We start from the raw sequence: 27839 nt of genomic DNA, 5'->3' as shown, positions 1-27839 counted from the left end.
GCTTCTTAAAAAAATATTAAAAGAAAGGTCCTCAAAACGAATATCTAACCGACTGAATTGTGTCAAATACCCAACAAGCCGACTAAATTTGTAAAAAAAAACGACTATAACTTAAAAATTACCTATTTTGGGGGATGGGGTGAGCACCCCTTCCCCCACACACACACCCTTAAAATTGCCTCTGCTAGTAGTACCAATATGATATTAATAACTTGATATGATTTTTTTATATTAAGTTCCCAAGAATCCAATCATTTAGCTAGAAGAAATAATTAAAGTTCTAAAGAAATATATTAAGTTCCCATTAATCCTATCATTTAGCTAAAAGAAATAAAATGATTAATTACAAAACTACTATTGCAAACATACTAATTCATGTTGTTTATTTCAATTTCAAAAGTCAATACATATAAAATACGTGTTTGTTGCTATATCTATTATCGTGAACAAAATATTGGTCATTGTATTCTATAATTGGTGAGAAGTGTTTCCCTCAAATAGCATCTGATGGTAATTAATATTAAATAAAGCAGCAAACTTTGATAAATTTTATATTTATTATGCTATCATATAAGTTTATTTTACGTTAAATACTTTGGAAGAAAAAAAAAATTGTATAATAACATAAAAATAGAGATGCATCATGTTTTATTTTGAAGTAATGCTGATAAATTTTTATTAAAAACTTGCTATTTTAAATGTAAAAGCTTGTTTTGATGCAGTTCTTTCATAACAATAAACGTTATAATCCACCTTCATTTGGTTAAATTTTTTGTTTACCTAAAATTTGTTTTGACATAAATTGAATTAATAATATAACTCTAAATATACCACACACTAATAGAGAACTAAAGGTAAAGAGGTAGAAAAAAGAAAAATTGTGAACATGCAAATTCATGTTGAATATACTTTTCCAAGAGTTTATACATATATACAAATTAATATTTATATACAAAACTTATTATTGTTAGATATAGCTGTTAAATTAAACAAAATACAAGTTATTGCATTTTATAATTATTAAGAAAAAAAAATCAAAAATTAAACTCTAACAGATATTGATAGTAAATAATAATAAATAAAAGAACAAACTTTGATAAATTTATACTTATTACATTATCGTATATATTATTTTATATTAAAAACTTTTAAAAACCAAAATAAAAATCTTTAGGCTCTAGAAAAATGAAAAAAAAAAGATTTATTAAATGATTATAATAACTTTATAATAAATTATAAAGTTTAAAGAAAATATGGGTGGGAAGAGGAGTCCCTACCTACACCAGAATTTATTATTATTATTTTTTTAAATTTAGAGGCCCTTTTGTAAATTTAATGAGTATTATTTTTTTAATTTAGTTTTTGTATCAACATCTCCCTCCCCTCTTACTCCCCCAATACTCCCCACACATGCACCAAAACATTCTAGATCCGTCACTGAAATATAGATGTTTTCTAATTAACTTTAACACATACATTTTTTTCCATTTCTTTAAATTAGCAACAAATTAAATCCCCACCAAGATAAACTTTATTAAAATTTTGATTTTAACGAGTGAAAATTTTCTTGCACAAATAGATTCTGATATAATAAAACCAAATACCTTTGTTTATTAGGGCAAGACTTGGTCGCGTTGGTTTGACAACGCGACGACTATTGATAAATTTTAATCATTACTTTGATTTTTATTTATTGATATTTTAATTGATATTTATTTCATTTATTATTATTACTTTGATACTTATTTCGGAAATCTGCTTATTTTGGGATTTTAATTATATTTTTCAACAAATGTACACATGCCTCTTTCAAATTTAGCGAATCAGATTGCTAATATTTCTGCCTATTCTGAGCCTGTATAAGGTTTCAAAGTATGTTTCGCGCTACACATAACTATCAATAGTACTGACATATAATAACAAAATCAAATCTTAAAGAAGCTTATTAGTTACTTTGCTAATGTTGGTCGAAACTTAGCAAATAAGATCTTAACACCAAATAATTCATTTAAAACCTATTTAGATTTTTCCAATAATTTCCTATATGACAGCGACGTTAAAAGAAATTAAGTATTCCAAGACAAATTCCCAGGTTTTGATGAAATTTCAAGCGATTATTTCAAACAAAAAAATAATTTTTAAACCTTTACGTTAATATAATAAAACTCTTAATAAATAACAGAATATTCTCAGGTATGTTAAAAATAGCAAAATTATACCCGTTATTTAAAAAGTAGTGATAATTCTTAGATTTCTAATTATAGACCTATCTCTGTTTTCTCAAAAATATTTGAAAGTGTTATGTATAATAGAACTTTAAAAAATTTTTCAGAAAAATGGTTTCACAGGGCATGCTATTGTAAAGCTAATTGATCAAAAATAAATGAGTTTAAAAAAATTATTATAAAAATATTGGGAATATTTAGCGATCTTTCAAAAGCCGTTTACAACGTGGATCATTCCGCACTTTCAGAAAAAAAAAATTGAATGGTCTAGTTAAGTTCATCATGCCAAAATAATTGGCATGATGTATTAAATTGCATCAATTTACACCAACTTACACCAAATAACATCAATTACAAATACATAAACACCCGTTTAAACTATACTTTAAAATATACTTTAGCTTATTTCATTGCTACATCTACAACTAAGCTAATATCACTTGAGCTAGTGAACAACTCTTAAAACTTAAAAAATATATTTGAGCATGCAAAAACATATTAGCTATATACATAAAATATACAGAGTTATATACAGTTATATACATAAAATATACAGAGTTATTTACAGTTATATACATAAGATATACCGAGTTATATACAGTTATATACATAAAATATACAAAGTTATATACAGTTATATACATAAAATATACAGAGTTATATACAGTTATATACATAAAATATACAGAGTTATATACAGTTATATACATAAAATATACAGAGTTATATACAGAAAAAGCATTTTTGATCATGCAAAACTGCTAATGAGGAGCATGAATGTACACAAAATAAAAAATTTTCAAAACATGATATTTGTTATTTTACACCAAGAAATTTTGAAAACAAATTTAATAAATGTCTAAACGATAACTATTCTTTAGGATCATTGAGCACTATATTTGTAGAATACACTAACACAATTTCATTCAGGGCCGGTGCAAGGGCCATGCGAATTATGCCGTCTCATAGGGCGCCAAGGTGACTAGGGTGCCGCACTGACGTAGCCAATGTTTGTTTTTTTTCTTGTTTTTTTAAATCATAATTTTGATTTAAAAAAAAATAAACTTAAACATAATTTTTGGCATCCATAATGTGTACAACTGTTAAGTTGTTTATATATTAGGGGTGCCAAATTTTATATGCTAGACTATTGATTTTGTACATTTTTGCTCAGCACTTCAATGAAAAAAAAAAAGCAATTAGTAGTAGTTATTTATTTGTTGAAAGAATATATTGTAATTGTAAATTTACATATTGGGGTGCCATAATTTTCATTTAAAACTATTGATTAATTATTTAAAAGAAAAAGTTTGTGAGTGATTATGGCGGCAAAAAAGTAATTTTCTGTATAAGGTTCTTTTTTTACCACCATGTTTTTCTCTCCATATCATACATTTGCATTTTCTATAAAAGAAACCCTTGTTTCTTTTATAGAAAACACAAACGTTTGATATGGAGAGAAAAGAAAAAAAACAAGCAAAGACATCGATTATATGGATACAAACGATAATCAGCAAAAACTGCAGAAAAAATTTAATATAAGAGTGCATTTATTACTATCAAGTTAGTTATTAAATACAAAATAATTATAATTTAGAGAGATAATTAATTGCTGTTATTTAAGCCTTAATAAATATTGTGTTTTATTTTATAATATTTTTTTCTTGATGTTGGGTGTTAGGTGTACTTTTAACCATTTTAATAAATCATAACAAACAAAAAATGAAAAAACTCATACTCTAGGCGCAGAAGACGTCAGGAGAAAATTCACAATCTCGAGGTTTAAAAGGCATTCCTGATAAAGCAGTTGAATTATTTTCTTTAAATGAGTACTTTAATTTATAACCAAATATCAATATGAGTATGCTAAGTTCACCACTTTTATTTAAGGTGAAGCCTTTTCTTGAAAAAATAAATTAAATACAAATACAGTCCAAAGTCTTGTTTTAAAACAAAAACTTTTGCTTTAACTCCTCACTTTTTATTGGTGCAATTCCTTGGAACTCAAGGATGAGCTTATTATGGAACTAGTGTAACAGTTTTCAAAGAAAAAAAATAATTTAAGCAAGTTGTAAAGAACAAATGATAGTTCGGTTTCTCAATGCAGTTCCAGGAAATAAAGTAAACGCGAGAGAACATTTTTAAGGAATTGTTCGTGTCTTATCCAGCACAAATTCTATAGCGAAATTTCAGTGGATCTATATGACCATTTTAAGTAGACCGCGATAATTTTTTTTATTGGTTACCTAGTAGACTATCAGTAGCAACCGCCAAAAGTGGCTAGCCAATGACTAATCACTATTATTTTGTCGGAAAATTATCGGCTTGCTATTTATGGTGGCTTTCACTAATGGTCCACTAAGTAACCAATGAGCAAAACTCCAATGAACCGCTAAAAAATGCCTATATAGGTCTACTGCAAATCCACTAAAACAATATTTGTAAGGTAGATACATATTGGTAAGAATTAACAGCTTGCTTGTTAGACAATCTTTCAAAAAAAAGAATATATTTATTTACAAAAATGCGCGGCCAAGGTTTTATTGATTTTTTAAAGATTGAAATATTTTTTAACTTTTATTCTTTATAAATGCATAAGCGTTTAAAAATTAAAAATGGGTATGAAGATAATTTCTAAGTTACTCGAAAAACAGAAGAATGATTTTCTAGAAGAAACAAGAAATCTATTAAAAGATCATGAAAAAGTATTCACGTCAATAACAGCAGCAAATATGAAAATACTTACCGAGCGGTTAGAAAAGAATGAAAAAGTTGGCAGCGAAAACTCAACTAAAATCATTAACATTGCAATTGAATTAGAAACAACAAATAAAAAAGTTATGTCTCTTGCAGCTAATTGCAGCGATATTATCAATGCTGTTCAAACTAACGAAGAGATTAATACGGATAAATTTGAAGTTGTAAAGAAAAAAACGAAAGAGTTGAGCATTAAAATAAAAGATATTAGCAAAATACTTAAAATAAAAAGTAAACTTAGAAAAATTGAAGATCGCTCACGAAGGAACAACATAAGAATAGAAGGCATAAAAAAAAAACTAAAATGAAAATTTGGGTGTCAGTGAATCTAAGGTGCAGAAACTCTTTGAAGATATACTTGGTTTAAAAAATATAAAAATTGAGAGGGCTCACAGGACTGGACTTAGAAGCACACATAAAATTCAACCAATAGTTGTCAAACTACTAAATTCTAAAGACAAAGTAAACTATAAAGACAAAGTAAACTATAAAGACAAACTAAACTATAAAGACATTTTAAAACAGGCGAAAAATTTAAAAGGGATAAATATTTATATAAATGAAGACTTCTGCGCTGAAACCACAGTTATAAGAAAACATCTTCGAGAACAACTGAAAAAAGAACAAGAAGGCAGAAAATATGCAGTAATATTGTACGATAAACTAATCATTCGCGACTTCCAAAGAAAAGTAAAAAGTTTATGTTTTTATTTTATTTTTATTGCTTAAATTCTTATTTTGAAATGGAAACAAACTTATTATCTAATTTTAATCCTAAAAATAACACATCCAATGATAATGACATTAATAAAGTTGTAGCTTTTTTAATAAACAAAAATATACTTTTAGAAAACAACCCTGAATCAAATATTAGCTTTTATAAGGATGGGAAAGGGACGGAAAATATAAGCTCTTATTATTACAGTTTATACGTTTCAAAACTAACTGCTAACATAGATGATAATGCACTATTCATCGTGCATCTAATATAAGGAGTATACAAAAAAAAATTGATAAACTTAAGGAATTTTTATTTAGCGTCAAAATAAATTTTCAAATTATATGTCTAACACAAACATGGTGCCGGTGTCATGAAATAAATTAACCCCCATAATAAATTAACTCCCGTTGCGTAAAAAATTACCCGGGGAGTTAATCTATTTCGAAATAGATTAACTCCCTTTGAAATAAATTAACCCCTTTTGGCGAAACAAATTAACTCCCCATAATATTTTAACTCCCTTGGAACAACTTATGCGAATTACAAAAAAAGTGTTTTAACTTGATGTTTTCCAAATGTGTTGTTTTTAAATCTGTTAATTAGTTATTGATTATAACTAATTAACAGTTATTATATTTCTACTATTATTATATCATATATTAATAGTGGCAATATATATATATATATATATATATATATATATATATATATATATATATATATATATATATATATAATATACATATATATATATATAATTATACATATATATATATATATATATGGGAAGTGGGTGCATAACAGTCCCCGTAACGTTTAGATTAATGGAGTATGAAAATAAAAACGGCATGCGTTTTTTTAATAGTGTATTTCGATAAACACATCATTAAGCTTTAAATTGCTGCAATTAAGAACTAGTAAATCAAAAAAAAATTCTTTTTTCAAATCCATGCTTTATGCAAGCAGAATTCTATTGGGCCTAGAAATTCTTTTTTTGTTATCTTTTGTAGAAGGAAAAATTACTGTTACGTTTTTTAAATATTTTTTTTATTAATTCAGTGTTCTTATGGGGAAATACAAATTAAATTTTTGTTAACTTAATTAACTTTTTTTGGTCAAATTTTTCCATTTCCTTGTATTGTCATCGAAAATGATTAAGTGTGCAAAATTTGAGCAAAATTGGTTGAGAAAAAAGCTTTCAAAAATTGATTTCAAATTTTGTGGCACACAAACATATATATATAGAAAGTAATCTTATATAAAGCATGGAAAAATATAAAACGGTTTTTGAAAATTTTATAACACAAAAATTAGACTTAGTGAAAAAAAAGGTTGTGCCCCTATAGAGAAGCACAATCGTACCCTAATATATATATATATATATATATATATTATATATATATATATATATATATATATATATATATATATATATATATATATATATATATATATATAGGTAAGTGGGGTCATAACAGCCCCCGTAAGGTTTAGATTAATGAAATATAAAAATAAAAACGACCTGTGTTTTTTTATCAGTGTATTTCAACAACCAACAACAACAACAAAAAAAAGCTTATAATTTTAGTAATTTAGAAAAAAATGCAACAGTTTTTGAAAATGTTATTAAATAAAAATCACTGGGGTATACTTTTCGTGGTACAATTTCTACAGGTGTATCATTTTTTCTTTTCACAGTCTTGTCAACTGTTTGAGCACTTTTTCTTTTTTTAGTTTTTATAACCATCTTTCTTGCCAGTTCTGCTTTATATGGTGAACTGGTGAGTATAGCTGTTTTGCCCTTTTGGCATCATTTGCGAGTTTGCTGAGTTTTTTCATTCGAAATACTTACAATTTCTGCAGGTGAAGCAATTGTGAAAGAAGCCATAGATGTTGAAGACAAAGTTTCTGATTCAGAGCAAGATGTCAGGGATAATTCTTGCAGTGAAATAATTTGTGTTTGAGACTTGGTAGTTAGATTTGATGTTGCTGAATCCATCTCAGGAAATGACCTGTTGGTTGTTTCTGAAGGCTCAAACATCCAATCATCAAAAACTTCACGATCAAGTGGACTTATTCCAGTCTTTCTAAAATAATTTACAGCTGTCAACATGTTTGCAGATTTCATATAAGCTATTCCAAATAGTTCTGGAATCTGATATTCGGTCACAACTCTAGGATGTGTACGCAGCCAAATACGAACTTCATTCAAATAGTTGCTACTAAATGGTGCCATGAAGGAGACATCTAGTGGCTGCAGACGGTGTGAACAATGTGGTGGAAAGCAAATAACAGTAGCATAATTTTCACGTGGTTTCATTATGAATTCCATATTTTTTGTATGTGTTGCATGACCATCTAATAATAGCAGTACAGGCCTTTTTTTGGATGGCATTACAAAGGACAGAAAATGGTCAAACCACTTCAAAAATATATCTGCCTGCATCCAACCACTAGGGTGATATGATGCAATAGTACCCAGAGGAGCTTTTTCGATAATATTAACATTCTTGGGAGCTCTAACACGGGGGAAAATAATCAAGGGGGGCACGTATATACCAGAGGCACTCATACTCATTTCGATTGTTATAATTTTCCCTTGTTCAGCTGATGTTAGAGTTCCAACTTGTTTTCTACCCCTTTTAGCAATTACTTTTGACACTTTTTTTGGTACTGAAGAAATTCCTGTCTCATCAACATTATATATATATATTATTTGGAGTTATTATATTTTTATCTATGCTTTTAGTCAATAGTTCAAAAAATTTATTCACAGCAGATCGGTTAAATCCCATTGCTCTAGCTCCAAAAGTTCCCTCTGGCATACGCAAAGAAATAACAGGATTGCGTTTTAAAAAGCTTTCTGCCCACTGGTAGTCTGCCATTCCTGTTTTTTTGTTAAAGCTATGTGGCATCTTGTTCTTTTCAGCTAGCTGAAATGCCAATTCTCTCAAATTTTTCATTGAAACTGGAAACAAGTGGCTCTCAAGATAAATTAGGTGTTTAGCTAACTCTTGCACTTGTTCAAGGTTAAAAACTGATTTAAAATTCCCAAGTTTTTTTACTGCACAACTACTTCTACAACTAGTTCTAAACTCCCTTGCTGAAGTCTTTTTATTCTATCTCGCAGTGTCGTTGTTGATACAAAACATTAACGATGCCTTCTTATACCCCATTTCCTTCTTCATTACTGATTCAATAGCTGCTTTCATTGAATTTTTTTCCCAGGATTGTCGATTAGTTAGACGTTTGTATTTTCTAACCATATTAGGTATTTGTATGCACAAAGTAATATTTTTCTCTATCAAAGAAAAAATATAATAACAATATATAAATATACAATATATATCTATATCTATATCTATCTATCTATCTATCTACCTATCTATCTATCTATTTATCTATATATATATATATATATATATATATATATATATATATATATATATATATATATATATATATATATATATATATATATATATATATATATATATATATATATATATATTATATATATATATATATATATATATATATATATATATATATAATATTAATATAAATATAAATATATAATATATATTATATATATACATATTGTATATATATTTTATATACATATATACATACATATATATATATATATATATAATATATATATATATCTATATATATATATATATATATATATATATATATATAATATATCTATATATATATATATATACACACACACACACAATATGTATATATATTTTATATACATATATATATATATAATATGTAATATAAATATATAATATATATTATATATATATACATATTGTATATATATTTTATATACATATATATATATATATATATATATATATATATATATATATATATATATATATATGTATATAAAATATATATACAATATGTATATATATAATATAGTATAAATATATATATATATAAAATCTTTGTATTATATTAAATATACACACACAGATATATATAAATATATATATATATATATATATATATATATATATATATATATATATATATATATATATATTTATATATATATATATATATATATATATATATATATTTATATATATATATATATATATATATATATTTATATATATAATATATATATATATATATATATATATATATATATATATATATATATATATATATATATAGATAGATAGATAGATAGAGAGAGAGAGAGAGAGAGAGAGAGAGAGGAGAGAGAGAGAGAGAGAGAGAGAGAGAGAGAGAGAGAGAGAGAGAGAGAGAGAGAGAGAGAGAGAGAGAGAGAGTATAGTATATGTATAAACTCTATAACCTTAGACATTATTATTAGCAAAAGAGAATGGTTCTGAAGTATTAGTATCAAAACAATAGTAGTAGTAATAGTAGATCAAAACAATAGTAATAGTATTGCACGAACTTCAGTTCGTGCAATACTATTACTATTGTTTTGATCTCCTTTTTATATATAAGATAAAGGCTTGTCAAAAATAAACAGTTATAAAGTAATTTTATTCAACGCTCACTAAATATTTATATATTATATATTTAAATATATATAATACTAAATATATTTAAAAAAAACTTTAAAATAGAATACTTACACAATTTTGTAGATATAATTATAAGTTAAATTATTTAAAACGCGTATTAAAGGGAGTTAAATTATTTCAGTGGGGGTTAGAAATACTTAAGCCCCCGGTTAATCCATTTCGCTATATTTTAAAATATTTTAACTCCCGGGGTTAATTTATTTCGAAATAGATTAACCGGGGAGTTGAAATGTTTTAACCGGGAGTTAACTTTTTGGGGAGTTAATCTATTTCGCGTCACCGGAATAAAGAAATTGAAAATAACTCTAACTTTCAAACTAATAATTATAAAGTTATTCATCAAATTAGAGAATCTGAAAAAGCAGGAGGAGGTGTGTGCATTTTCATACACAATTATATAGATTTTAAACTTTGTAATGAATTGTGCTCAATAACAAAAGATTTGAACAAAAATTATGAGTTGCTAACCATTGAGGTATTAAACAACACCAGCAAAAACATAATTTTACACGTCATGTAAAGACCGCCTTCAGGTAATATAAAACCATTTAACAAACACTTTAAATGTTTAATTACAAAAAATGATATTTGTGGCATTTATCAATCTGTTTTCCACAACACATTGGGAAACTATTTAAAAAATTTAAAATGCAGAGGAAGCTTATGATTATATTTTCATAGCATATTTCAAAGCCACTATAACGAAGCTTTCCCAATTATTAGTAAGTTTATCAAAATCAACTCTCAGCAAAATCCTTGAATAACAACAAGTCATCAAAAAAAAAACACACAAAAAAACGCTTATTCAAAAAGTTTATTAAAAAAAGAACTTATGAAAACGAAACAAAATATAAAAGCTACAAAATGCTCTTCGAAACAGTTATAAAGTATGCAAAAACGCTCTTCGAAACAGTTATAAAGTATGCAAAAAGGCAATATTATACGAATCAGTTACTTAACTGCAAAAATGATGTACAAAAAAAGTGGCACATAATGAAAGAGGTGATAGGTAAAAAATCATATGCACTAATGGATTTCCCAAAAAACTCATAAATAATCGTGAAATTACTAATGATTCTTTAATCGCTGTTTCTTTCAATCATGCGTTTGTTAATACGGTCCCAAGTTTGGCCTCAAAAATAAAAAATAGTGATACTAGCTTTGAATCATACTTAACCTCTAATTATAATCTTATGGAAAATAATAAGTAATCTGAAAAAGAACTACTTGATGCTGTAAATTTATTAAAATCAAATAAAGGTAAGAGTTGATGATGTAAGTAGCAATATCTAATTAAATCAACATTTTATTTAAAAACTCTACTTTTGCATATTTTCAGTCTTACTTTACAATAAGGAATCTTTCCTGATAAATTAAAAGTTGCAAGGGCAATACCAGTTTTTAAATCCGGAGATGCAATTTGTATCGCAAATTATAAACCTATTTCAATACTACTAGCTTCTCAAAAATATTGGAACATGTTATGTATAAAAGACTATACTATTTCTTAGATATTTATAACATTCTTTGTAATAAACAATTTGGATTCAAAAAAGGTCACTCTACTGATTAGGCAATTGTTTTTCTTGTTCATGATATTCTTAAATCTTTTGATGGAAACAAATATACTTTAGGCGTTATTATCTCAGCAAGGCTTTTGACACTGTAAATCATTATAATTTATTAACAAAATTAAAAAACTACGGTATTAAACACTCGAACCTTAAATTTTTTTTTTTTATTTTTTTATTTTTAGGTGCCCCAAGAAGTCCTAACGGTCTTGTCACAGAGCACCGCGGAAGTGCATTTAACCGGGAAGTTTACGCCTCCTTCCTTAGCGTGACGCGAAAAATTTGGCCAGAGCTCGTTTCGAATTAGGATCTCCTGCTTATAAAGCAAGCGCTCTAACCACTGCGCCACGGCCGCACTGGTTTAAAAGCTACCTGTCAAATAGATTGCAATATATTTTTCATAATTAAGGAAAAACTAACAACATGAATATATCTTGTGGAGTACCACAAGGATCTATATTACGACCGCTCTTATTTCTAGTATATATCAATGATCTAAGCAAATCTTGTAATGTATTAGACACAATATTGTTTGCAGATGATACTAATCTTTTTTATGCTCACAATTATATAAAAATGTTATTTAAAACTGTTAACACAGAACTACTATACCTTGCTGAATGGTTTACAGCAAACAAGTTATCTCTAAATTTAACTAAAACAAAATATACTTTTTTCCATCGCTATCATGAACGAGACAAAACTGCATTAAAATTTCCAAATCTTTGTATTAACAATTGCGAAATAAAAAGAGAAGTATCATTAAAATTTCTTGGAGTACTTCTTGACAAAAATGTAACATAGAGAGATCATATAAAGTATATTGAAGGTAAAATATCAAGGAGTATTGGTCTACTTTATAGAGCAAAACCTTTTTTAAATTCAAGTTGTTTAAAACTCGTATATTTTTATTTTATTCGTTCCTATTTTAATTACGCTAATATTGCATGGTGTAGCACCAATAAAAATAAATCAAAAAAATGCAATAATATGCAAAAATATGGAAAAACAATCAGAATTTTATCCAATGAAAGCCGCTGTACACCCTGCCAACCTTTATTTACTAATTAAATATACTAAATATCTACCAAATAAATATTTATCTTCTTCTAATTTTTATATTCAAAATTAATAAAATTATTATTCCAAAAACTTTTACTCTCTTATTCAAAACTAATCAGAATAAATACTTAACTAGATATTCAAGTAACACCAAAATAAAACCCAAAAGTTATTTTGCGGCAACTGAGTTTTCAATTTCAATTAGGGGACCTAAGGCATGTAATAAAATATTCAAAACTGAACTTAAAACTCTTACAATGTTACTAAAAAATGATTTACCACAAATCTATTTCTAAAAATCCAAAATATCCTTACGATTGATCTATCAATTAAATGAAAAGTAAATTAGTTTTAGAAACGCTTAAGTTAAATGCACTTGGTAACTTTTGAATTTATGTTTTTTGTTGTTTAATATGTGTTGTTATTCTTATTATTTTTTGATCCTTAGACTTTGGTTTTGTGATCTGAAGTTTAATATTTAAAAAATAATAATAAAAATTAATTCACGATTTTATTAATATTAAAAATTTTTCCATGCTTTTAGAAGAATATGTATAAGTAAATAGCGCTTCTTGTTATTTTTTAATAACAGATGTTATATTTATTTCTTTACCAATTTTACGTTTGTTTATTTTATATTGTTAACGGAAGTGCTTATTTTTTAAATAAAACTTTATAATTACGGAATTTATCAAGGGGCTTGGCGATAAGACATATTAGTCTTCTTCTCGCCCTTGCTACATATATATCTTGTTATTAACATACGGTTTGTATATATATACACGGCAAAAAAAAAAAGAAAAGAAAAAAAAAGGTTATGATAATGGATCAAATATAAAAAGAAGGTTATGATAATGGATCAAATATAAAAGGAAAGAATGTAAGCGTACAAAAAAGGTAATCTTAACCCACAAGGTAAATGTAACCCACAAGGTAAAAGTAAACAAGGTAAACCTTAATCCACAAGCATTTTTTGTCTCATGTGGAAGCCATTAACTAAACTTTTTTTGTCGATAATGCAGCACTTTCCTGCACTGTAGCTGTTAACTTTTTCAGCAGTGTTCGGGAGATTTTTAACTTTTTTTCTGGAACAACCCAAAGATATTATTAAATCAAGCCATAGATATTACCAAATCATTTAAACAATTTGACTGTAAAACCTCTAAGCTAAAGCCATTGGAAAAGCAGGATAGACGCTCTTGAACATTTGCGGTACCACATTGATAAGGTTTATGACGCTGCCTATGAATCCTTGTTAGATTCCAAGATTGATGCTTTTGGAAAATGTACCGCTATGAGAATGGCCAGGAAAACTGAAGATTTTAATTTTCTCTGCTGTTTGGTCACTTGGTTTGATGCCTTTTTTTTTTCTTTTCTTTTATTTTGCTGTTTATATAAATTACAATTCCCTTTCACAAAAAATAAACAATAATTACTAATGTATAAATAATAAACAGACAGGGGCTCAAAGAAGATATGGATGGCAAGATACCAACCTAATCTTTTCATAAAGCCCCAACAGATCATAACAATAAAAGTAATATATGGTTAATAAATCAAGTAGAAATTTTAGGAGGAAAAAAAAACAAAAATAAATAGTAAAAAGAAGATATATATTTAAGAATAAAAATAGAGAAAAAAAAAGATGTATCAATTAAATGTACAAACACCCTCAATTAGTCAAAAAAGAAGATATATTATTGAAAAAGAGAAAAATTTTTATTTAATATATATATATATATATATATATATATTGGTACAAATAGTTAAGAAGAAGATATTATATTAATCTAAATATTAATACGCTAATGAATAGTGCGCATAGTTACGCCTAATGTTCGTGTTGTTAATGACGGTTCTGTATTCTGTAAAATACACCATTTAGTTTTTAAGTAGTTTCTAGACTTTTGAATGTGCGGTTATATATTCCATGCGGTCTTTCGAGTAAGGTCAGCAAGCAAATTAGAGCTGATACATTATTATTTTCGAAAAGAATTGATGTTGTTCATTGTTTAAAATAGAAAATTTAAATAATCGTTTGTTTGTTGTTGGTTGTTTTTATTTTTCTAATTTTTATAGCCTGTTTTCATTTTTTAGAAGAAGTTAGAAATAAAATGTCTGGTAAAATAGTTTTTTTAGTACTATCTAAACATGAATACTGTAATTTATCTAATCTTCTAAACATGAATACTGTAATTTAATAGTGTTAGTGTCACTTTCTTTTTTAATAAAGAACTTTCTAGGCTTTTCTAAAAACGTTTCTTTACTCATCGCGGTCTTTCAAGCAAGGTCTTCCAGCCGATTAGAGCTGATAAATTTTTAGTTTCAAGAGGAACTGATGTTGTTCATTGTTTAAAAACTAAAATTTGTTTGTTGTTCGTTGTTTTTATTTTTCTGTTTTTTTTTTAGAAGAAATTAAAACTAAAATGACTGGTAAAATTTTTTTTTAGTACAATGTTTCTTTTTTAGTAAAGTGTTTCAGTTTTGTCTTCAGTCTTTTTAGATCAATTTAAGCAAGTATTTTTCATTTTTTAGAGCAGTTAAAAGGAGCTGAAGGCATTTTTAGTAAGTATATAGTGTATAGTAGTTTACTTATAGTTTATATTAGTAACATAGTTATATTAGTTTATTTACAGTTTATATTAGTTTATATAGTATATAGTAGTTTATTTATAGTTTATATTAGTTCAAGTTTATTTATCGTTTATATTAGTAAGTTTATTTATAGATTATAGATTAGGATTAATGAGAACACAATCTTTTTTTTAGACAGGCTAGCTGAAAGCGACTTAAGTAAGTTTTATCATTTAGATTTTATTTGAGTACAAATGTAGCATTAGCAGTTTTATTGTATATAATTTTATCTCAATTTTTATTTTTAGACAGACAGGTAGAACTCAGTAAGGATTTAAAAACTTATTTTGAATATTCTTTTAAAGCATTGAATATGTTTTAAATATTTTAATAAATTTTGTCATTTAGGTGTGGTAGCATCATCAGTTGGTGCAAATAGTAATGTCTTTTATTTTATTCTACAGCAAATAGTAATGTCTTTTATTTTATTTTTTAAAAGAATCAATAAATATTGTTTATTTAAACATAATCATCAGGATAAAATAGATAAGATAGATAAAATAGCTTTTTTATTTAATATTTTTTTATTTAGTTATAACTTCAGTTGCACCAGCCACAACAGGTAACTTTGTACATTTATTTTAATATACTTGAATTACATTTGTTACTTAACTTTTCAAGCAATAAATATTGTTTATTTCAACATTATCGTCAAGATTATATAAATAAACTTTTTATTTGATAATTTATTTTAGTTCCTTCTGGATCAACTTTAAATAATGGTAACTCATTAATTCATATTTTATTATAGACAAATGTAGATAAAAAAATGTAAGTTAGAAATTTTTGTAGATTTAAAAGCAGTAAGCTTTTTTCTAAAGGTTCTTTCTATTTTGGGATTAAATCCACAATCACTACATTTGTTGTATGTTTATATAATGTACTTTAATAATTTTTGTCATTTGAAAAAATATATATGTTAAATTACACCAGGTTGTAGAAAATAGTTATAGTTTAATGATAAGGTTGTAGACTGTTAGAGCAGATTATAGATCTTTGATCTATTTAATCTATTTAATAACCTACTACCAAAGGGAAAATTTACTATCAGTTGTTTGTTTGTTTTTCTGTTTAGTTGACAACAATGAAGAGAGAGGTAGTATGTTTAAAAGGATTTTTATTTTTTTATAAAGTAACTAAAATGTTTTTAAAATATTGTTGTTGACTTCAGGGCCGTCTTAAGGCCATCGGGGGCCCTAGGCTAGACTTAATTTGGGGGCCCCCTTTTTCCTTAGTAAAAAAATTAAATCAAATACTAAAATAGGAAACATTTATTAAAGCAATGATAAAATTTACATGTGACGTTTACGTGATTTTTTTCTTGAAAATTCTTTAATAATATCATCAAAATCAATGGTTAAAAGAACATCTGATTCAATTGACATTAACGACAAACAGTTCAATCTTTCTTGCAGCATGGTTGAGCGGAGTTCATTTTTATAAGTTTTAGTTTTGAAAATGATCGCTCGCCAGTGCAATTTAAGACCATCATTGACAGAAAAATTCTAAGGGAAATTTCAATATTTGGAAAAGTTGATTCCAAGTGGTCTCTTTTTAATGTTGAGTAAAATTCTGTAAATGAATGTTCATCTTTTGAAATGTAATATTTAAATTGCTGGCACTCAAAAAAAAGTTCATTTTCATTTATGTCCTTCTTATAAATTTGTGCTAGGTTTGAACAATGGTCTTTTAGTTCAACATTGGCAATTGTTTGAATGTTTACTAGAAATCCGAAATTGTCATTGATCTTCTCATATGCTGATGTTCTTTTTTCTAAATTTGATGTTAGTGAATCAATAACAGGAAGGTATGTTTCAATTTTGAATTTATAACTTCCCTGAAATTCCAATTCTTCAGCCTCACCATCAAAGAAGGCCATACGTCGGCTTCTTTTTTTTGTTCTTTTTGAAGAATCTCTGTAGTCAGTGTTTGGAAGCAAGATTTTGGCTTTTTCCTGGTAATTCTCAAATTGACTCCTCAAATCTTTAATAAAATGCAACAATGACTTTAGAATCCGAACTGCAACATCCAGGTTTAAATTTTCTTACTGTAAAATCTTCGATGTTTCATTAAAATGACAAAGAATATCATTCCAGAAAATTGTCAGAAAAACAATCTCAAAAGTGTTCATTTTCGTGATGAGATTTTGAGCATCATTTTGAGTTTCTTTTGACTGACTTATGTCCTTGATCAAAAATTCAAGTGCTTTTTTAATCTCATCATAACTGTCATGCAGACAAGTCACAGTATCTGCACGTGCTGACCATCGAGTTCCAGAAAGCTGTTTGACAATTTTTTTGCCTTTGCCAACAAAAGACAGAAGCACTTGCCAACGATGAGTTGATGCAGAAAAAAAGTTGTAGAGGCATTGAACAAAGTCAAAAAAAATAATTGCTTCTAAACAACATCCAGCTGCACTGTTGCCAACCAGATTTAAAGAATGTCCAGCACAAGGAATAAACAATGCTGATTCACTTTTGTCTTTAATCATCTTTTGTAGGCCTGAGTACTGTCCTGCCATATTTGATGCATTATCGTATGACTGCCCACGACAGTCAGATATTGAAATTTCATTTTCTTGTAAAAAATTCAAAACCACTGTTTCTAAATGTTCAGCTCCATGGCCGTGAATGGGAACAAATTGCAAAAAACGCTCAACTGGTGCCAAGTCTTTAACATTTCGAACTGTAAAAGTTAATTGATCTACATGTGACAAGTCTGGAGTTGAGTCAACGCTGATTGAGTAGTATTTTGCTTTTTTTAATTCAGAAATTATTTCGCTCAAAACTTTATTTCCCATTAGGCATATAAACTCCTCACAGATATTGGCGGAGAGGTATGAAGTATTACCTTTTCCAGAATTTCCATGTTTTTTCATGTGTTCATGTAGGAATGGGTCAAACTGGCTAAGTAACTCAAGAGTTCCTAAATAATTACCATTTTGCTCTGAACCAATGGTTTCATTGTTTCCACGAAATGGCAATCCTCTTGATGACAAGAACTTTAAAACTGCAACAATTCTTTTCAGCACATTTTGCCAGTACAATTGTTCGTTATGTAACTGTTTTAATAATACAGAGTCAAGCTGGCCACTTTCTCTCTGCCGACTGGAGTAAGTAAACATATTGTGATGTTCAGAACCATTCTCGTGTCCAGATATACATTTTAAGGCATTTTTCCAGTCATCAAATCCAGTTGTGGAAAAATTAGAGTGTTTGCTGGAGAATAAGGTACAAGCAAAGCAAAAAACAGAACCTGTTGAAGGTGAGTATAATAGCCATTCACGATTGACAAATTCGCCATTGTGTAGTTCACGTCTAAAGCAAGATTTTGATAAGTACCTTTTTTGTCCGCAACTCAACCTTTCCGAATTTTTGAAGCTCCCATCATTGTTCTGGCACATGGAATATATATATATATATATATATATATATATATATATATATATATATATATATATATATATATATATATATATATATATATATATATATATATATATGCAGTTGACTTTAAACATGATTTCGAACAGCTTTGCATTTTGAATGAATAAATCTATAAATAAACAATATAATATACTTTATATTTGTAAATCTATAAATTATATTTTTATAAATAATTTGTAAATCTATAAATAACCAATTTATAAATCTATAGTAATAGTAACAGTAATAATAGTAATAGTAATAGTAATATATTTAAATAAGTCCTCGTAGATAAAATGACAAATAATTAAAAACCAAACAAACAAAATTATACAAAAATTTATGGTTTGTGAAATACAAACTTTAAGTAAAAAAAAAAAAAGCAATTGTTGTTCATAGCAAGTAAGTTGATATCAAAATTGGGAAAAGGGAAAAAAGATTGCTTTCATTTAATTCAAGTTTACATCTATGACAAATAGTATCTAAAAAGCCAATATTTGTAGCTGCTAAAGCACGAATTAATTAATAAACGTGTAGCTCATCTTTAGTAAAAGATGTACTGTTTGCAGCTGGAGAAAAAAAATACTTGTCAATTCTATTCTTAAATGCGTTAACTGACGGAACCTTTTTGCATGCTGACGGCAAGTTATTCCAATCATTGACAATACGATTTGTAAAAAAATTGTGACGAGCATTATTATATGTGAATTCACGCATTAGGACATTGGAAGATGATCTGCGAATTGGTGGATTATGCCAATTGATACTCTCAAAACCGTTTTCTAGCTTAAACTGTTGGATTAAGTCGCCACGTCTCCTGCGAGTTTCCAAAGTAATAAAGTTGAGCCGACGACACCTTTCAGCGTAAGGTAATCCTATTAAATCATGAGGTACTTTTGTTGCTTTGCGCTGAATTTTTTCGATTTCTTTGATGTCACCTTTTAAGTAAGGACACCATACCGAAATAGCGAATTCCAGGTGCGGCCTAACATACGTAGTGTATAACTTACTCCAAACTTCCATATCTCTTGATCTAAATGTCTTTTTTAATAGGCCAAGTATCATTCTCGCTTCACGTGTTGTAACCTGTATGTGTTGATTCCATTTTAGATCATTAGATATGAAGATACCCAGGTCCCTCTCAATATCCGTTGCCTCAAAAGTAATTGATGCATTTCCATCATTCATTACATATTCATGATTACTATTTCCATAACCAAGGTGCATAACTTTACATTTTTGAACATTTAACTCCATCAGCCATTTCTTTGACCATTCTGTGACAATGTTTAAATCATTTTGTAGGATCAGGCAATCAGCATCGTGAAACTCAGGTCTTATTTCTTGTAACAGTTTAGTATCGTCAGCATAGATTTTATGAACTGATTTTAACTTATCCGTTAAGTCATTTACATAAATGATAAATAATGTTGGGCCAAGTACAGACCCTTGAGGAACTCCGCTTAGAACATCGGTCCAGTCGCTAGAGTGTTCACCTAAAACAGTTCGCTGTTTTCTACTAATCAAAAATGACTCAATCCATTTTAGAACATTGCCATTAATCCCATATGCTTTCAATTTATGAAGTAGTCTACGGTGAGAAACTTTATCAAACGCTTTCGCGAAGTCCAAAAATGCAATATCGACAAAATTTCTTTTACTTAACGCTTTCGTGATGTAGTCGACACTCTCCAATAAGTTAGATGTGCATCCTTTTTTGGACATAAATACATGTTGATTATGTGAGATGCTGCTCGTTTTTTCAAGATATTTAGTTATCTGTTCCCTGATAATCTTTTTCATTAGTTTGCATGGAGCTGATGTGATAGACACTGGTCTGTAATTAGCGGCATCAAGACAACTACCTTTTTTAAACAACGGTGTGACGTGTGACTGTTTCCAAGCTGTAGGTGTTGAGCATTCGGACAGTGACTAAGTCTTCTTGATAATGCCTTCTCTCAAAAATAGGTAACTGACTACTTTTACTATCATCTACAAAAACAGATTTGAAGTGCTCGTTAAGTCTGTTTGCGATATGTATTCCCTCTGTTAACGTTTCACCTTTTGCATTAGATATAGCACTAATAGATACATGAACATTCTGTTGCGCCTTAGCATAAGCGTACACCCTTTTAGGATTACTTTTATCTGATGCTAGTTGTGCTTCAAATACTCGAACACGACGTTTACATGCTTTCTGCACTTGACTTCTTAGTTTCCTATATTCACGAATCAGTGTCGCTGATCGCCAGTTAGTCGCAGATAAGTAATTGCCCAGTTGTTTTTTTTGCTTTATCATAGCCAGTACCTCCTTATTCATCCACAGCGCATTACGGGTGGTATGGACTTTTTTTAACGGAATAAATTGCTTGCTGAGTTTATTATATTTATTGCAGAAAAGTTCATAGCACTCATTAGTGTTTTTATTTTCAAATAATTGCTTCCAGTTAGTTTCCATAATCTTTTTACCGAAATTTATATAGTCACCTTTATTAAAGTCATATTTTTTGTTTGAGAAAGTAGTCTCATTTTTAGAAAGGACAACATAATCCCAACTCAGTATGCGATGACCTTGTGACGAATTACCTAACGGCAGAGAGTTAGATAAGTTGATTACTCTTGTTGATAAGTCTGTAATAATTAAATCCAAAATGTTTTTTGCTTTACCAATAGATGCTTTGAATGTTGAGAAATCAACTAATTGTTCTAGGTTATGATTAGCCAAAGTATCAAGAAAAACACTTGCCGCACTATTTTGACCACTTAGTAATTCGATCCTGTCATCATCGTGCCATTTGATTTCCGGAAAGTTGAAATCACCTGCTAGTAACATACAACTATACGCTTTTCTATCAACAGCTTGCTTAGCCAATATAATTGTTTTATTTATATCATTTATATTCGATAAAGGTGGTCTATAGACACAACCAATAAGAACAATTTCGTTACCGATTTTATTTCACACCATATTTGTTCGGAGTTGCTGTTGTTTAAGATCTCTCTTAGATGACGATCAGATACCTCATTCACGACTAGATCACGCTTGATGTAGATAGCAACACCTCCACCGTGACTAATTCGATTTTTCTTTACTAGTGAGTAGTTGTTCAATTGAGAAGCAGATATTTCAGTAAACCATGTCTCAGAAATAAAGATTAAATCATACATGTTTATGTCACAAGTGCAGATAATTCGTTCATTTTATCCGGATTAAGGGAAGTTGCGTTAGTATAAAAACATTTTAAAAATGTATTTTTAGGGTTAGGTTTAGCAGATTTTATTTTTGTATTTAATGCATTTAAATAAATATTCGCAGGTAAACACTTTGATTCATTGTGTTTTTGCAATTCTGGCTGCATGTGCATCTTTCCATTTGATGAAAGGATGCTTTTACGACCATTGATTTCAACTTCCTGTGGGACATCAATGCATCGCAATTTATCGCTGCGGATGACAAATCTAAAGGGCTTGTCAAGTTTTCCAAGCTTGTCAAGGTCAGAATTAGCTGCTTTTCTTTCTGAGTTTAATTTATTGAATTCACTTTGTTCTGCTGCTGTGCGGTCAGGACGTATAAATATATCTTTAAAATTGCCCGATGCTAATTGTTTTGCCGATGCTATAACGTCGTTTCTGATAGATACCGAATCAACTTCAATTATAAGAGGAGCAGGTTTACCAGAATTAAAGTTCTTATTTTTTTTGAAATGTTCAACTCTGACTATATTGACTGATTTATTTAAGGATGCCATAACCTTTTTGAATTCCGCGGTGTCATCTTTAGTTATATCGCTTGGTTGAGTTTTTACAGATTCAGGTAGACCAAACACAACAATTCTCTTCTCTCTATTAGTCACGTCCCTATTATGCTTATTGAGCGCGCTCACTACAGCTACGTTTGCTAATGTACCGGGTTTGTTGACTTGTTCAACTAATTTAGATAACAAAGGCTTTTCACTACTTTTGCTATCTTTCAGGGACTTTATTTCAATATCCTGCAAATCAATTCTATTAGTAAGTTCATCAATTCTGGCAGTAAGTGATTTAATTACATGAAGAGCTTGTTTAAGCTCTTCTTTGGCAATTTTATCAGCGTTTTCCAGAGCGTCTTTAAGCTGTTTTTGTGTTACCATTTTTAGCAATTAACAGTGGAAGCAATTTTAAGGCGTATGTATATATGATTTCTTTTCGATAAATACTCTTTGATATAGTTTATATCCTTTAAGTTTCAATAAACTTTTTTTTGAAAACTTTTTATTTATTTTTATTTTTTTATTTTTTTACGTAATAATATTATTTTTTTCCGTGTTATAACAATTTATTTAAAATAATAAAAAAAATTTTTTTGGAAAAAAAAAAAAAAAAAAAATGTAACTAATTTTCCGGAAATATATATAATCACGGATTTATTATCTATATATATAAAAAACAATGTGTGTGTGTGTGTTTGTTTGTTTGTTCTGTATAGAAATCCAAACCGCCCGACCGATCTCGATGAAATTTGGCATGGGGGTAGTCCTCGAGGAGGAAAAGGTTCTTAGCTGGGTTTTGACCCCGTACCCCAACCCCCGGGGTCAAGGGGGCCCAAAAATGGGCCCCCCTGACCCCGGGATCAGAGAGGACCATTTTTTGGGCCCATTTTTGTGTACAGATATCAGGTAAGCCAGTTTAAATATTGGCCCGGGCAACGCCGGGTAACTCATGCTAGTATAATATATTAAGTATGTTTTAAAATTGTCAAAGCGCAAAATAGAATAAGATATATAAAGATCTGAAAAACTAATGTTCAAAAAATGAATAAACAAACAGATTAAAAAATCAGGTGCAACGCAACTATTGACGGTAAGTTTAAAACTATTTAAAACTATTAAAACTATAGGTTAACAATATAATATAAGACACTGAATTATTTACAAAACAATTTAGATATAATTTAAAATTGAATTTGATAGTAAAGGTTGTTCATGATTGACTTAATCAGTAGGAGTTCGTCTCTTGATCCTGTAAAAATGAAAAAAACGTCATCAATAAATTGTTTGTAAAGTGTAATGGTGTGTGGGAACTGTTCGGTCACGCCGGTGTAACAAAAAAAACTCTTGATCTTATTACTCATTTTAGCATACAGGTACATGTGAAATTTATAAAAAAAGTACAGCAAAATCTGTCGTGCCGTTTTTGAAATATCGCTTGTTAAAAATCACTATACACCAGCATATATAAAATATGCTCTATACACCAGCATATATATAATTCAAACCACAGATTTTTTGAATTTTTATTTTAAGTATAAAGAAACATTTGTATACGTAATTTGCCCAGCAAATATTCCTTTTGTGATTTTTTAGTGTTCCTATGTAGGCATTTTGAGTGTACCACTATAGTTTTGCTTATTGGTTACTTAGTGTACCATTAGTAGCACCCGCCAAAAGTTGGTAGCCGATAATTACCCACTATTAAACTGTCAGAAAGAAAAACGCATTTTGATGATTTGAATATCTTTATAATTTCCATGTTCGTATAAAAAATTTTCTAGATATGGTTCATATTTGTCCTTATGCTTAAAAAGTAGGTGCATTTTATTGCCTACAGTTGTACAACCCATAGTTTAAAAGCAAGACATTTTTAGGTCTACTTTTTGTTTCCAGTCTTCTGCTACGTTCTTCTGTTACGTTCTGAGGATGTACTAATGTTAAACTCCAAACAAAGGTTATTAAATGATTCTAGGTAATTTAGTTTCTTTAGATAAAAGTGCTGCATTTTTTCAATTTAGAGAAATAACTATGTAACTGTTTAGAGACAAAGTTCTTCAAGTTTTATTCATCACAAAGTTCATTATTTGTACACGAAAATTAATGGATTAATAAAAAGTATTAAAAAAAGTTGATTTCCTTCTAGACAAAACAAGTGCAACTCGACAAAATGTTGACCAAGCTGTACTTCGCTATCCATATTTCGTGGCGAACCCTTTGTTGTCGATCACAGCCTTGCATCTTTGAGGCATAGATTCGATCAGGTGATCAATGAAACTTTGTGGAATCGCTGCCCAGGCCTTTTGGATTTGTTCAAGTAGTTGATCCTTATTACGAACACCTTCACGATTAATTCTGCGGTTGACGATCTCCCACAGGTTCTCGATAGGATTGAGATCCGGAGATTGAGGCGGCCAATCCATCACCGATAGGTGGTTGTCTTGAAACTACTGCTTGACTACTTTCGCAGTGTGTTTCGGATCGTTGTCTTGCTGAAAAACCCATTTCATTGGCATATTCCATTCAGCATGAGGTAACATAACATCTTTCAGGATACTTTTATACATGAAACGGTCCATTATTCCATCGTTTCGATGTATTGGACCTAGACCGTTAGCAGAAAAACACCCCCAGACCATTACATTGCCTCCACCATGCTTCACGGTCTTATGGCAGTAACGTAAATCGAGGCGTTTTCCGCCCGGTCGACGTAAACAGCAAATGCCATCGCTCCCAATGATGTTGAACTTCGATTCATCACTGAACAGGACAGTTCGCCATTTCTGCACATTCTAGTTAATATGAAATGTAGCAAACAGGAGTCTTTTCTTCTGGATTTTTAGTGAAATCAGCGGTATCTTTGCAGGGCGTCGAGAAAACAATCCGGGTTCAACAGCACGTCGTCTGATTGTTCGGTCCAATACAGGCAGCTCTAATTTCTTTTGTACCTCGACTGATGATATCCAGGGATCCTTCTTGACAGATCTGACTATCATAGAATCCTCTCTAGAAGTGATGGAACGTGGTCTTCCACCTTTGTTTTCTGCTGCCAACTTCCCCGTAGAACGATATTTGGAACATAGTCTTGATACGGTCCATTTTTTCACGCAATATTTATCACAAATACTTTTTTGTGACATTCCACTTACGTAATCGTCAATAATTTTCTTTCTTAGTTCCAATCCAAGACTGTCGGAAACCATTTTTGCACTTGAAGTCATAAAAATAATAAAAATAAATAATCACACTTCTCAAGGCTTACCGTGTTACATTTACCTTGTAATGATACAATAATGCTCTGTGGAACACAACGTCTAGGTTGGATGTGGACTGTATTGATGTAACGAAACACTTGTTGTATTTCACTTCTTGTATTGATGTTCTTCGATAAAACACTTTGATAAAACTCACTTCGATAAACTGTCTTGATAATACTGACTGATTGACTTCCATCTACTGACTGAGTTACATGTCGATTTACATTTCTTTTATATAGTAAAATGAACCTGTGTGAACCTGTTTTGGAAGATTCTAGATGCTTCTTTTCGATGCTTCTTTTCGATGCTTCTGGAAGCTCTGGAAGCGTCTGGATGCTTCTGAATGTTTCTGGATATTTCTGGATGCTACTGGATGCTTTCAGATGCTTCTTCTGAAATCTTTTGGATACTTCCTTTAATTATTAAAAATCTTCCGTGACGTTGACACGGACAAGACTTAAGAAAATAAAACAAACCAAAAAAGTTGCACTTGTTTTGTCCGCTGCAAAATGGCACTTGTCAACGAAATTCTGCCTTTGTGCTGTCACCTGTCAGCTGATTGCTCATGTCATGGCATGCTATGACTCCAGACTCCTGAACTGTTTGCTGTGGTAGTATAGTTCGTTTTGTTTTTAAGACATGTAAAATTAGGAACGCTTTTTAGCATTGTTCGATGTTGGTTGCAAGTGTTTTTTCCAATACTGTATATATAAATATATATATATATATATATATATATATATATATATATATATATATATATATATATATATATATATATATATATTTATATTTATATACATTTATATACAATATTATACAATATATATTTTCTATCAGTTAATTATTTCACGAAGAGTGTCTGTTAAAATATCATCTTCGCTATCAATATCACTATCTGTGTCATCTATATCGCTTGTTTCAATTATTTGATCCAAGTCTACTAAATTTTTCTGAACTTCTTGATCAGATGTAGCAGTTAGACATTTCCTACGCTTTTGCATATATTTTGCGAGAGAACTCTCAATAATTTCGTTATAATCTTCAACCGACCAAAGACTAAAATTTACAACAAGAATTACAACACAATCAGCAAGTGCTTCGTGACTCAAAGAGAGTCTTTGATAAACTTGATAAAATATTTGTGACAGTGCTAAATGTCCTTTTGACTTGTGAATTCGATCCAGATATACTCTTAATTAATGAAACAAAGCAACATACATTTTTAAATTGAATATGATATTTTTGAAAAATAATTATCCACAAACTGCGCACCGGGTGACAGTCAAATTCAGTTTTAACTAGCCACTTTACTTTTTTCCATTCTTTTAATGCGTCTCTTTGAAAATCAACATTCTTTTAATGCGTCTCTTTGGAATTTCATAAGCCAATAACTCATTAGTTTCAAATATTATTGCGACTGGAACTATAACATCTAAGCTGTCTAGATACAAACCAACTTTGCAAAGGAAAGAATGACACTTAAATGATTTTAATAACCCCTTTACTTTCGCAACAGTTTGAATATTTGTCTGCTTGCTCGCATAATTTTGGTAAGATAATAATAAAAGCTGGCCATGTTTCTAACATACTACAAACTCCTTTCCTCCTATGTCCAACAAACCTTGTTCCTGTAATTTTTGGTAAATTGTAGTGTGTTATACATAAGACATTTTGAAGCTGCTTCAACTTCCGCTTTTAATTTACCAGAGTTCCTTAATAGATAGTAGTTAGCAATATAAAAGTCGTCAATTTTTGTAAAATCAGAGATTTCTTTAAATGCTTCTTTTAATGCCAATTCACCCCTATGAATAATGCAATGGATTTTTATCAACCATGGGCGACTCTGCTGCAA

At 29.0% G+C, this 27839-nt stretch overlaps 3 protein-coding genes across 3 annotated transcripts; all 3 read right to left on the bottom strand.

Annotated features, from left to right (window-relative positions):
* Positions 1 to 7422: 7422 nt before the first annotated feature.
* LOC136089198 (uncharacterized) lies at positions 7423 to 10440 on the bottom strand. The gene is made up of 2 exons (XM_065814922.1): positions 10341 to 10440; positions 7423 to 9004 (listed from the first exon to the last, which is right to left on the bottom strand). Exon 2 carries the CDS (start codon positions 8279 to 8281, stop codon positions 7514 to 7516), a length of 768 nt encoding a protein of 255 aa, XP_065670994.1. The 5' UTR covers positions 8282 to 9004; positions 10341 to 10440; the 3' UTR covers positions 7423 to 7513.
* Positions 10441 to 17600: 7160 nt separating this feature from the next.
* LOC136089828 (zinc finger MYM-type protein 1-like) lies at positions 17601 to 18959 on the bottom strand. The gene has a single exon (XM_065815918.1). It carries the CDS (start codon positions 18957 to 18959, stop codon positions 17601 to 17603), a length of 1359 nt encoding a protein of 452 aa, XP_065671990.1.
* Positions 18960 to 20851: 1892 nt separating this feature from the next.
* LOC136089827 (uncharacterized) lies at positions 20852 to 22149 on the bottom strand. Its single transcript, XM_065815917.1, has 2 exons — positions 21931 to 22149; positions 20852 to 21844 (listed from the first exon to the last, which is right to left on the bottom strand). Exons 1-2 carry the CDS (start codon positions 22147 to 22149, stop codon positions 20852 to 20854), a joined length of 1212 nt encoding a protein of 403 aa, XP_065671989.1.
* Between the last annotated feature and the right edge of the window lie 5690 nt (positions 22150 to 27839).

This window comes from Hydra vulgaris, chromosome 13 (assembly GCF_038396675.1).
Source record: "Hydra vulgaris chromosome 13, alternate assembly HydraT2T_AEP".
Classification (NCBI taxonomy): Eukaryota; Metazoa; Cnidaria; class Hydrozoa; order Anthoathecata; family Hydridae; genus Hydra; species Hydra vulgaris.
This window is presented reverse-complemented; position numbering and strand designations above follow the sequence as displayed.